The sequence below is a fragment of the Arachis ipaensis genome, chromosome B03 (genome assembly GCF_000816755.2).
Source record: "Arachis ipaensis cultivar K30076 chromosome B03, Araip1.1, whole genome shotgun sequence".
Taxonomy (NCBI): Eukaryota; Viridiplantae; Streptophyta; class Magnoliopsida; order Fabales; family Fabaceae; genus Arachis; species Arachis ipaensis.
The window spans coordinates 75869840-75882906 of NC_029787.2; the positions used below are offsets into that span (position 1 = coordinate 75869840).

Genomic DNA, 13067 nt, shown 5'->3' on the forward strand with positions numbered 1-13067 from the left:
GTATGGTGACAATTAGAACATTGGTTACACAAGATACATTACAAAGAGTTATAGTAATTGGATTAGCAATACCAGAAAAAAACAAATTATAATCAAATTTACCGATAGATTTTGGTTTGTTTATTAACGAATTTTTGTTTATAGACAAATTGATCAGCGGATTATATCTGTCAGTAAAAGTCTCGTTGAAAATAATTTATTGACAAATTATTTTGTGAGTAATTTACCGTTTTTTTTTTTTTGTTATTGATAAATTTTTCTTTGATTTGTCCAAAGATTTGGCCAAAATCATCCAGATTTTTGACGGATTTTTCTTCAGTAACGAGCGATAAATTTTCCATTAGTAATTATTGTCAAATTTTCTATTGATAATTTGTTCCGAAGAAACGTTGGTATCTATCAGTAAACAACACAAAGTCCATTAGCAAGATACAACAAGATTCTTTTTCCAATCACAAAATAAACATGTTTCATGCTTAAATTAGAATATATTCATAGTATTTCAAAAAAACAAACAAGTTAATCATGTTATCAAACTAAAAGAGAAAAATACTAAAAACTAACAAGTCAATTCAAAATGTAAAAATAAGTATACTGAAAACATATCATTTTCATCATCATCATAGTCCTCATTCGAAGAGGATGAGATAGTAGAATATTATTGGAACTACTTAATGCCGCATTAACCTGAGTTTGTTCTTGAAGTTGCGAAAAGCAGTAGAGGAAAGAGGCTTGCTTGGTGAGGGCATCTGTGACTTGAGAATGTGAGGGAACATGAACCACAAAGAGCTGTTTCTTGTTGACCCTGTCTCGAACAAAATGTTTTATTCGACTATGAAGTACTAGATTAGCTGCTAAGATAACAAACCGAGGTTGTCACGAAAGATAGTTGGTGGAATTGTGGGTGGTAATTTGAGTTCAGTGAGAAAGGTAGTTAACCACACAGTTTCAGCAGCAACATCTGCCAAACATCAAAATTTTGCCTCTGTGGATGATCTAGACACTCTTTTGTTTGCGACTTGACCAAAGGATTGGATTACATCCAAAATATAAGCAGTACCCACTAGTAGATCTCCGACCTTCCAAAATCACTTGTCCAATCTGAATCTGCAAAAGCTAAGATTCAAAAATCAGAACTCTTTGTAAAATGAAGACCATGAGTAATACAGCCTGATAAGTATCTAAGAATACGTTTTAGAGCAAGCCAATGAGATTGAAGAGGATTTTGTAGAAACTGACTAACTCTACTAATTGCATATGCTATCTCTGGATGGGTGAGAACAGCATATTGAAGTCCATCAACCAAGGATCTATAGAAAGGTTGGGTTATCAAAATAATCAGTACCTTGTTAATTTCAAAGTGCTAAGAATATCATGATCAGATAAGATATTAAATTCTAAGCCTAAGAAGAAATTAACACTGCCTAGATCTTTTAATGCAAAAAAAAAGACTTTATATCAGCAATGAGAGTGCAGATTGTAGAATCATTATCACATGTAATGAGAATATCATCAACATATGCTAAGATATAGATTGTAGAGTATGAATTAAACCTTATGAATAAAGAGGGATCAGATTTGGTGCTTGAAAAACCAAATTAATGTATGCAAAGTTGAACATAGCTTATTATACCAAGCTCTTGGAGCTTGCTTTAAACCATAGATAGCTTTATTTAGTTTGCATACAAGAGAAGAATCATGAGTAATAAAACTAGATGGTTGATGCATAGAAACAGTTTCATGTAAGTCACCATTTAAAAAAGTATTATTAAAATAAAATTGCCTTAATGGCCAGCCTTTGGATAAAGCAATTGACACAATGGTTCGAATGGTGGCTGGTTTAATCATTGGACTAAAAATTTGTGCATAATCAACACCGTCTTGTTGATGACAACCTTTTGCCACCAATTGAGCTTTATACTTAACAATAGAGTTATCTGGAGCTCTTTTAATGGCAGAAATCCAACAACTGCCAATAACAGTAGCATTGGGAGGAGGATGAACTAATGACCATGTTTTATGTTTCATAAGAGATGCATATTCCTCTTTCATTGCTTGAAGCCAGTGAGGAGAGGTAAGTGCCTATTTAATGTTTCTGGGAGGATTTTGAACAAGATCCAAGTATGAGGAAATGACATTAAAAGCTTTTGGTTTTGAAATTCCAGACTTAAGGCGTGTTATCATAGGATGTATGTTAGATGATGCTGATGTAGAAGTAAGGGGTGGTAAATGAGTTGCAGTCCCAGAAATTGGAATTGTGTCAAATGCAATTTGATGAGATGATGAAAAATTAGTATGATGTGATGAATGATTAATAGTGGAAATAAAGGGTAACGCAGATAAAATATGATTATTGGAAGAATGAGCATGAGCAGAATTAACTGAGTCAGTAGAAGAAATAGGAGTTACCTGAGGAATTTGAGGAATGAAAGATGTACTCACTGATGATGCTGTAGAGCAATTAGTATTTAAAGAAGGAAACATACTAGATTCATCAAAAAGTACATTTCTTGCAATATACACTTTTCCAGTAGCATTTAGGCACTTGAAGCCTTTGGGCTGTGGAGCATAGCCAAGGAAAATACACTTTTCAGATCGAAAATCTAGTTTATTAGAGTTATAAGGTCTAGTATGAGGAAAGCACGCACAACCAAAAGTTCTAGGCATAGTATAATCAGGTTTAACAGTGTTTAGCATTTCAAAAGGTGAGTTCATGTTCAATGTAGGAGTTGGTAATCTATTAATTAAAAATGTGGCAGTGAGGAAGGTATCTTCCCAAAATTGTTTAGGTAAATCAGCAGTAGCAAGTAAAGCAAGGCCAGTTTTAGTTATATGGCGATGTTTTCTTTAAACTACACCCTGCTGTTGGTGTGTATAAGGGCATGAATGCCTGTGACTAATGCTATGGAGATGCAAAAATTCTTTAATAGCAGTAGAAGTAAATTCTTTAGCATTATCTATTTGTATACGCTTGAGTTTACAACCAGTTATAGTTTCCATGAGATTCTTATATTGCATTAAGATTTGCAAGAACTGAGATTTAGAGTAAAGTAAATATAGACAAGTATACCTTGTGTCAGCATCAACTATACTAAGATAATATTTAAATCCTGATCTAGAGGGTCCCAAAATGTCAAGAAAGACTAACTCAAGGGGTGCAGAATATGTAGTAGTAGAATCTGTGAAGGGAAGAGTATGCATTTTGGCAAGACAACAAGATTCACACAATGTCTTTAGAACATTTTTAACTATGGTAACAGACGGGTGGCCTAATCTGAGATGCCACAATCGCAAATTAGCACTTAAAGCAAAAATGAAAGCACTTGGTGTAACATGTGGATTGGAGACAGCAGTTCTCAAAGAATCAAACACATATAAGCCTTGTTTAAGCAAGCCTTGAAGAAGTACCTTTTTGCTGATCGGAGACTTTACAAAACAATGAAAGGGGTGAAACTTAAAAAAGACATTATTATCAATGCAGAATTTAGAAACACTAATAAGGTTCTTAGCAATTGTTGGAACATGCAAAAGATTCTTTAAGGAAAAAGTGTTGTGAGTAATAGGGTCAGATAAGAGAGAGTTACCAGAACTGGAAATTGGAATGCCTGATACATTAGCAACATATAATTGATCAGAATTGGGATAATCGACAGTAGAAATTAAATTGGATGCATCGTGTGTAAGATGATGTGAAGCACCGGAATCAGGGTATCAAGAGGAATCTGAGATGCAAGAAGGTGTAGCAAGGTAGGTTCTTGGTAAGGGTTGGTGTAAAGATGAACGAGGAGGAGGTGGAATAGAACTCTGAATTGATGGGGTAAAAGTATTGCTAGTTGAAGGTGGACCTTGATAATTCTGATCATATAGAAAAAAGCATTGAAGAACTGTGTGTCCCATTCTATGACATAATTGGCATTGTGGTCGAGAGTTTAATTGCCAAGCATTGCGACCACCACGGCCAAACCTTCCACCTCTTCCTCTTCTGCCACCAAACCCACCTCTATTCTGAAAAGATTGCTGCTGAAAAGGGGTTTGAGCATAATTTGCTTGAGTAAAGCCAAGATTTGGATTCTTGTATTATTTGTCTAGCATTTCTTCATGTGAAATTAGAACAGCTTCAACTTCACCAATAGTAGAGATTTCGGGTTTAGCTCTTACAATGGTAATAACAGAAGAAAACTCTTCTAGAAGTCCTTCACATATGGCATCAATGTGATCTTTTGTAGAAATTGTGTGTCCAACGGCGGAAAGAGAATCTACTAATCGCTTGACTTTCTTCAAGTAATCAGTGATTGAAAGATTTCGTTTCTTGACATTCTTCGGCTGGGTCTTGTATTGACGAAGTTGGTTTTGGTGGATGAAACAAAATATTGTTGTAAGCGATCCCAAATCTGATAAGCGTACAAACAATGTACCATTTTGCTCTTAAAATCAGCATCCATTAAGCAAAGTAACCAGGTGCACAAGTTGTAGTCTTGAAGGGTCCATTCTTCATACTGGGCTGAAGTTTTTCCAGCCGCTTTATCAGCATCATTAGCAAATTCTGGAGGAGCCTTCTCAAGAAGATGTTGCTGCAGATTCTGGCTGTGGATTGTAGACAAAAGCTAATTGTTGCCAAGTGAAAAAGTTGTCTTCATTGAGTTTGTCTGGAATCGGATAGAGTAGTGATTTTTGGATTTGATTGGAAGCAATGAGGGCCATGAGTTAGAAAAGAAAAAGAAAGGCTCTGGATACCATGTGAGAATTAGGCAGAGAATCAAAAGGGTCTCAATAATGGTTTGTTAGTGAGTTATATATACAACACAGCCCTAAACTACACAATCAAGAGTGATTCAAAAATTGGTAAATTAGGTTATAAGTTATAACAGAAGAAACCAATTCTGTTTTAGCCGTACTAGTACTACTACTGTCTACACCTCATAATAGCTAGCATAAATCTCATTTCATTCCTTTTGTTTCAGCTTTGTCTTGGCCTTTTCATCCATACGTTCATTTGTCTGCTGAATAACACACTGATTAGTGAATTTACCAAAACTATAATCCATAGCATAATTAGTCAATTAGTGAATTTTACGAGCTTTCTAATTAATTCATAGCATTTCCTGGTGATTAGTGAATTTACTAAAACTATAATCCATTGGTTGAATTGTGCAAAATATTTAGTTATCAAATAGAAAGACAAGGTTATTGACAAGTGATCAACATACTCAACAGCCAAATGAATATACCTGCATTCTACATGTCCTGGTACACAATATGATGTATTTATCAAACAAAAGAACAAATAAATGGAGATCTTCATCTCTTCTACAAATAGAAATAGGTTATAATAATAATATTTATTTATTTTAAAAAGCTATTAGTCTATTAGATGTTTATGTCAGATCGTTTTCATCAAGTGGTGCTTCTTCCCCTTCAGCAGTTCTGCCCTTTAGTGCGCTCACATCGCCTGTTGGGAGTTTCCTTGCAAGCTTAATGATCTGCAGAATATACCATGTCAATAAGAAGTAACAGCATAAGTGAAAACTCTATGCTGTGTAGTATTTAATAAGGTTGATAATCAATGTTCAGCCATAATAGGCAAGCAATTGAAGACTATTGTCAGGACATGAGAAAAACAACTGCACAAGGCATGGGGCTTCCTTAGCCTGCGTTTGTTTACAAATCCAGAACACTGAGACATAGACACAAATACACATTGTATTTGGCAAATAAGACATGAACAGAGACATTATATCCGGAGACACTGAATTAGTATATTGTGTCAGGAAGGACACAAATACAGAGACACTGAACGGAGATGCAACTTATTTTTTTTCTTTTTTATTGTCACTATCAATTTTTTATAATTATATTTTTTATCATTATATTTTTCGTCTCAAATTTTTTGAATGAAAAAAAAGAATAAATTAAATTTTCATAATTTATTTCTAAATTTTATGTGAAGAAAAAATTAAAGGTAAATTGAACTTTTATTATTTGTTCTATTTTATATTCAGTTTATTACCAAACAAAATATAAAAACACTAATTTTTGTGTCTCTGTCTTTTGTGTCTTATTCTCAGTGTTCTGTCTTATTCTATTCTCAAAACCAAATACAGCTTTACTGCACAAGGATCATAAGGTTTGTGGAATACTGAAATTTAATTCTCATGACAGGTCATTGCCAAAAATCATAGTTTAGTTGACTAAGCTTTTAGGCAAGCTGAAGCACATTAACTGAATATGTTCAAAGCATCTAAGATGAGATTCTACCAGATTGATTCTACATGATTGATGCTACCCCAACTATCCCTAATGTCTTCATTCTTAATTCTATTTAATCTAATGTGTTCACTAATCCATCGAAGCATTATCATATCCACCCTATTTAATCTCATAAAACATTGCTGGTCTAATAACTGTTCAATAAAATTTACTCATTTATGGTACTTTTATATCGTAGATAAAGATTCAGACACCTCCATTTTGACCACAATTCAATCCCATAATTCACATATCCATATATCTCCCTATCAATTTGGATAATGGAATCACGGCACTTAAATAACTTAACTTGTTGTAACCTCACATTATAAAAACATATCTTAGATACGAAAATGCAAAATGAACATCTACAGCACCCAAATAAGGGAGTTCCATGTCCTCAAGAGATCAGGAATGTTTTATGATTTGTTTTAAATATGAAAACCATATGTACCAACTTCAAACAATTTAAAAAGTTGGAAAAGTTGGCTCATGACAACTAAATCACCTACCACATGGTCAAGATGTGAAATAGTGCTCGACTGAGCAACACGTTTGATTTCTTCAACATCTCCATCTGTGTAAGCAGCAAGAAGCTTGCTAGCACAACGGTTCTGGTCGCTGCTGAGGAAAGCATCAACCCTAGAGATGCCAAAAGCATTTATACCAGAAATTCATCAATTGAAATAATTAACTCAAATGAAGCACAAGATAAATTACCGAGAAGAGTCAATCCTAAAAACAACAAAAAGTTATGCACACACGCTAAGATGGTATGGAGCAAGAAGAAAATAATGGGAAATATATGAGCAAAGCTAATGACAACACCACTACCATCAATGACAATATCATTTTCATTTTGCTATAATGATCCTATCATCCATATATAATGTTGATTTTCGCAGGCAAATCTCAGAATAAGGAGGAGGAGGCTGAAACTCACTGGGAACAGTCATTGTAGCACTTCTCTGCTTGCTTAAAGTCATGAGCATAAAGGTAGATAATAACCGCACTAAGATATGCCTGCATTTATGAGAAGGTATGTAAGAGAGAGCATTTCTCATATGAACATGAAATATACGAAAAGCTTTCCTCCACTTGCAATATGAAGAAACCAATTATGCAGCAACTATGCACCAATAGTGGAAATGTGAAGTTGTCAACAGTTTGGGAACTTGGATAAAAATAATTCTCAGTCAAGAACATTCAAATATGACTGGTTCACTATTTACAGCCTGCAACCTTCTTGAAAGCTCTTAGGTGCTTAACCCTGCTACTAAAAAAATTTCATTGGCTTCAATATACATAATAAGGATGAAGAACACTGCTGGCTAATCGAAAATCAGGTACACGAGAAATTCAACACGGAATGTTGTTCAGGAGGGCATAGAAAATAGGCATAACATCACAAATTCTGTGATAGTGTGCAATTGTGTCAGGAATAGGAAGCACACGTTTAGCCTTGGATTATATTTGTAGTAGAATGTATTTGGAAAACACAACCTTAAGATAATGCCGAACTAGGAAGAAGATAAAGCAAAAATCACAGAGGAGAGAAGAGATGGAAAACACACAAAATATCGATAATTAATATACAAAATTTCAGTGCGCTAACATTCCAAACACCAACTTGCTAATAGAATTTAAAATGTAACCTGACTTGAGCTCAGTAAATATTTCGTGAAGATTATAAGTTAATTACCAAATGTACTCTAAGAAGTAAGCCACAGGCAAAGCTGAATCCAGTTTTCCAAACAGGTAAATCCGCTAAATGCACAAGGCCAATACTCTTAACAAACCAAATATATAGCTCTCACAGTCTTTAAAATTTATCACATATTTACAAACTACCACCATATTCCCAGAAGGGAGATCAAGAAAACAATCCCCTTTTCAAACACCTAGTCACTGGAGTTTATTTTAAATACAGAATCCAAAACTAAAATACTTCAAACCTTGCATTGGCTATTGATAGCATTAGACTTCTCAGCTGCCAAGCCCAATTTCAACATGAGAGATGCGGCGTCTGTATATCTGTTTATCATAAATGGTACCCAACATACACATGTTAAGATGCAAAGAATGAAAATGTTTTTAACATTCTAGAAACAAAATCAAGGATCCAGTAGCAGCAGTTCTTGCCAAACAAGTTGGCACAGATGTAATAGGACCAAGAATTCATAAACTTAGGAGAGAAACCGACAGAGAACAAATTAAGAATTGTTGTGTCTGGTTTCTATGCCAGATCACTGTCCCACTATTGGATAAAAAAATGCTAGGTCCCTTCATATGTTTCCAGAGGCAGATGTGTCTGATGTAGCAAAATAAATTGTGGGTTTTTCTTTCTCTTTCTTTTCCCTTTTGTTTTTCCGGGGTGGAGGGACCTTAATACTTTCTTTCAACACATTTATGTGAATAATGGAATATATGTGAAGTCATAAGTGTCATTTTACTTGCACCATCCCATGCAATTTCTAAGGTGCAGACGCAAGCAACTTCGCGTAACCTGTCATCTTTTTCAAACCATGTAGTTTAAATTTATCACGAATACTTGCTTACTTGCCTATACATTGCTCAGATTATTTTATTTAATACCTATATTTCTCTTTCCTGAATCTACGATAAATCCCTTCAAGCCTCCAATTCTAAATTTTGCAGTGTTGGACACAACACCAAAACAATTACCAAGATGGTTCTTAATCATCATCTCATTCGCAGGAAATCACATGAACCTCCAATTCATCTGACTTCTAATCCCTAAGTTTCAAGGATTAAATTACATACTTTGTTCTCTGCCCTATTCATTTTGGCTATCACGACTCATCCTCGTCTATGCTACATGACACTCAACAAGCTGAACATACAGTAGGAACAGGCACAAAATTATAAAGAATGATAAAAAAAATCTGCAAAAAAGAATGCTGCAAACTCAATTGTCATATTTGCCTCATGCTATGTCAAATTTGTAAATGTAAATGAATTAGATATTATCTACTCACTTCTCTGTTGTACACTCAGTCAAAATTCGCCTCTCCATCATTGAATGAGATGTTTGATCAAAACATTTAATGGGTCCAATGCCTCATCCAGTGGTGAAAAAGTGTGTCTACTTAGTGTATGAGGCAGAATGAGTACAAAAAATATTTCTCTAAATAAAACCTACGGAAAACCATGAATAGACATCCAACTGAATGCACAAACAAAATAAGTACAGAAAATATTTCTCCAAATAAATAAATAAAACCAATGGAACAACATGAATAGACATCTAAATGGATGCACAGACAAAATATAACACCACTAAAACCTTCACCTAAGTTGAAAATACTAAAGAAAAAAGAGTGGAGAAGATAGGACATAATCTTTATTTTCTAACAGTTTTACAGAACTTACTTCTCAAGTTTTATATAAACATTGGCTGCAGCACGATACAAATCAAATGCCATTTGTTCTCTTTCATCCTCTTCAAGAACTGTACAAGCATCTGTATATAGCTGAATGGCTTCTTCAGGCATGGTATCTTCCAATGCACTACACAAAGGAAGTTATCATAATAAATTTGGGATAATAATAGAGAGCTACACTACTATATTCCTAATAAATTGTATCAGCTATGTAGATGCAATTAAATAAACTGATTAGTGTTTGTTTCATATAGCATCTATGGTACTACACCTTGACCAATTGAAGTAAAAAGGATGAGCCATCATGATGTAATCAATTGTCATTCTATGCAGATAACTTCTAATTATTCTCGAGTAAAATTCTTATTCCATTGGCAGTGATTATTAAATGAACTGAATACTAGATGCAAACACTTTTTTTATGGAAAGAAACTTTATTAGAGAGGGGGGAAAAAAAGGAAAAACAAAAAATGGTGAGCAGAGACAGCTAAAGTGGGGATAGGATTTCCTTTGTCAGATGAAGGAACAATATAATTCATAAGAGAAGAATGATACAAGAACTCCTCCTTATAAGAACAACAAAACAAACATGTATCAATGAAGAGTAGCTTTCCATATTCCAATATCTCAACATTTCTAAGAGAGAAATGCCTCTAAAAGATCATGAGTTTTCCAACAAATAAAGGCCAAATGCCTAAGCTATCTTTGCTTGTCTAAGTAAGTGCAACAGATATTCTCCAACCATATACTCCCGGGCATATATAGCACAGTGCAACAAGGCTTAGGCCAACTTCCATCTCCCAGAATCATCCAAACTAGTGAATAAGATAAGAGATCTTTTGAAACAGAAAAGGAATATTTATCATAGAATTTTTAAGTGATCAAGATTGCAACAATGTGTCCAAATCACTATCCATTTGAAAACCATCCTTAACCAGCACATCGAACAGTGGATATAAACACAATAGACAATACTGTCCCAAAGCATGCCAGGTCCAAAGAAACCTCTATAAAAGCAAGCATTGAGCTGCAAAGTCCAAATCAAAGCACCAAATATCTCCATAGAAACAACTAACTACAACAAGATTGTCGTCCTTGATTTTACTTGATAAACAAAGACAGAAGCAACTCGATCATAGTGGGTTACCATATACTAGCTTATTGCCAATATTAAACACAGAATGTATTTGGAAATCAAGAGAGAAGAAAAGAAAATCAGTTTACCGGGCTCCCTTGGCAAGGGCGTCGGATGCAGGCTGTGGTCTCCCACACTCAATGTACAATTCAGATGCCCTACGATAGAAATCGGCAACTTCTCTCCAGTTGCTTAGTTCCTTTGCTAACGCAGCAGCAGACTCCATGTGCTTAGCGGCATCCCATGGTCTAGTTCACTTGTCAAGGATAGATATAGAGCGCAACAGTCCAAAACAACAAATCTAACAGAATTTAGAAGAGCAGAGAATTATACCTAGATGAAGAAAATCATAAGCAATAACCAAAAAAAATAGGGATACGAAGAAAGCATCTCTTGTCCTTTTGAAGCTTTCTCATATGCTGTTTTGGCTTTCTCGTAGTCCTTGGCAAGTCTAAATGCATTAGCTACAGCAAAATCGGATATTAGGTTAGTTATGTGTGCTTTCTTTTTTTTTTTTTCTCTCGTAAAATTTGTTTGCACAAACAATCAAATGCTTAGAACACTGTTGAACATTTTACCAGCCTGCTCATAAAGAACTGTAGCACTTCTCCAATCCGCAGTCCACCTTGTGAAACCGAGTTTTGTTCTGAGTCAAAAGAGAAACCGAAGGAAAATTCAAATCTATAATTCATGTAAGGTAAAAGAACCTACCATGTCCTTGTATCTATCTATTGGGAATTAAAAATAACCCATTTTACTTTCAAGTTAAGACCTAATTTTGGAAATTGATTATATCCAACATCACAAGTGAAGATAAACACAACCCCAATGCTAAATTACGATACGAACATTTGTTCAATCCCATCATGAGGAAAATCCAACCAAATTACCAAAGTAACAAAATCAGAATTTGCATCAAAATCTTGATCGTTGTTACGAAGGAACGACTACTTGAATAGTGAGATCGAGTAACAAAGCGAGGAACGATGCAGCTTTATGCGGCTATGTTTATTATTATGAATGAGAGAATAAGTGAGAGAGTAAAATGAGAAGGGAAAGCAGAACGCACAGCTTATCAGCTTTGGTTATCAACTTGTTGGGATCAGAGGTGGACATGGTTTGGTTTGATTGAAGTACTTAGATTGGATGATCGAGTTGTGTCTTCTTTGAGTCTTTTCTCCTCCGATTCAAGTGCTGCGTTCAGCTTCCCAACCATCAAACGACACTCTACTCGTCTTGCTGACCAGTGACCACCGACCGTTCTTGCTGCTGCTTTTCCAACTCCCTAAGTCTCGTTAACAGATTTTGTATTCAACAAATTGGTCTCTTAAGAGTTAAGAAATGAAATTTAAAAATTATTCATGGGCTAAACCACAAAAAAATGCATCCGAAATATTTTTTCGCTGCCAAAACTGTTCCTGAATTTTGTTATTGAAAAAAATATTATGAAATTGTTTAAATATACAATAAAAATATCTAACATTAAATATATATCATCAAAAAAATTTTAAAAATTAAATTTTGATATGATTTTTTACAAGTATGATTATAAAAATAAGATATTATTATACATAAAAATTGGTAATTTTTTTTCTAAATAGTTATCTAAATATTCTTATAAAATTTTGGATCAAATATATAAGCAGTTTGTCTAATATAAAAGTCATTTATCACTTATAAAAAAGAATTATTTTTTGACCTTTTTTTCGCATTTTTAAATATTTAAGAATATTTTTATTGATAACAAAATTTGGGAACTATTTTTTCAATGTCAAAATAATCCGAATTTATTTTTTGTAGTTTACCCTTAATATTTTAATTAAAAAAATACAATCATATTAGGTATACACTAAAATCAGTAATTAAAATTAGTTATGTCACAAATATATAATAACTTATTTTAGTAGCTAATTTTAGCATGTAAATAGTATTTTTGAAAGAAAAATTATTCTAAAAGAAGGTAAGGGAAAAAAATTAATATCGGTTTAGAAGTTGATATTTTTAAATATATTGTACTTTTTTAATTTTTTAAAATTTGAAAATTATTTGTAAAAAAGAAAGTCGAAGGATCTGATTTGGATATTATAAATTTTTTAATTTGTTATTAAAAACTCTTACAAATATACATGTGTATATTGACTAAACTAATACAACAAAAGTCATGTTTAATTTTTTTATTAGGTCTATGAGATACAATTAAACAAAAGAATCATATCCAAATTTTAAAAAAACTAGTGTATGTTCCCGTCCCCTACACGGGATAATACATAAAATTATATAAA

At 33.7% G+C, this 13067-nt stretch overlaps 2 protein-coding genes across 3 annotated transcripts; both read right to left on the minus strand.

The window, feature by feature from the left end:
- Nucleotides 593–5006, minus strand: LOC110270204. 2 transcript variants are annotated; one of them, XM_021118998.1, is made up of 4 exons: nt 3699–5006; nt 3585–3605; nt 2410–2559; nt 593–1107 (listed from the first exon to the last, which is right to left on the minus strand). In XM_021118998.1, exons 1-4 carry the CDS (start codon nt 3861–3863, stop codon nt 997–999), a joined length of 447 nt encoding a protein of 148 aa, XP_020974657.1. In that variant the 5' UTR covers nt 3864–5006; the 3' UTR covers nt 593–996. The 2 variants fall into 2 exon arrangements, with proteins under 2 accessions (XP_020974657.1, XP_020974656.1); XM_021118997.1 differs by lacking the exon at nt 593–1107 and having other exon boundaries at nt 1824–2559.
- On the minus strand, nt 5142–12111 carry LOC107630561 (gamma-soluble NSF attachment protein). The gene is made up of 9 exons (XM_016333743.2): nt 11855–12111; nt 11364–11431; nt 11165–11249; nt 10875–11033; nt 9640–9777; nt 8202–8280; nt 7190–7269; nt 6759–6888; nt 5142–5480 (listed from the first exon to the last, which is right to left on the minus strand). Exons 1-9 carry the CDS (start codon nt 11899–11901, stop codon nt 5376–5378), a joined length of 891 nt encoding a protein of 296 aa, XP_016189229.1. The 5' UTR covers nt 11902–12111; the 3' UTR covers nt 5142–5375.

Coding starts and splice junctions, on each gene's coding strand:
- LOC107630561 (XM_016333743.2), bottom strand. CDS start 11,901: ATGTCCACCTCTGATCCCAACAAGTTGATAACCAAAGCTGATAAGCT. Junction 11,034..11,164: donor GGACAAGAGATGCTTTCTTC/GTATCCCTATTT, acceptor CAAGTGAACTAG/ACCATGGGATGCCGCTAAGC. Junction 7,270..8,201: donor CTATCAATAGCCAATGCAAG/GTTTGAAGTATT, acceptor TCATAAATGCAG/GCATATCTTAGTGCGGTTAT.
- LOC110270204 (XM_021118997.1), bottom strand. CDS start 3,863: ATGATCAGAATTATCAAGGTCCACCTTCAACTAGCAATACTTTTACCC. Junction 3,606..3,698: donor CTCTTGATACCCTGATTCCG/GTGCTTCACATC, acceptor CTAATGTATCAG/GCATTCCAATTTCCAGTTCT. Junction 2,560..3,584: donor CATTCCAATTTCCAGTTCTG/GTAACTCTCTCT, acceptor TATGCTCCACAG/CCCAAAGGCTTCAAGTGCCT.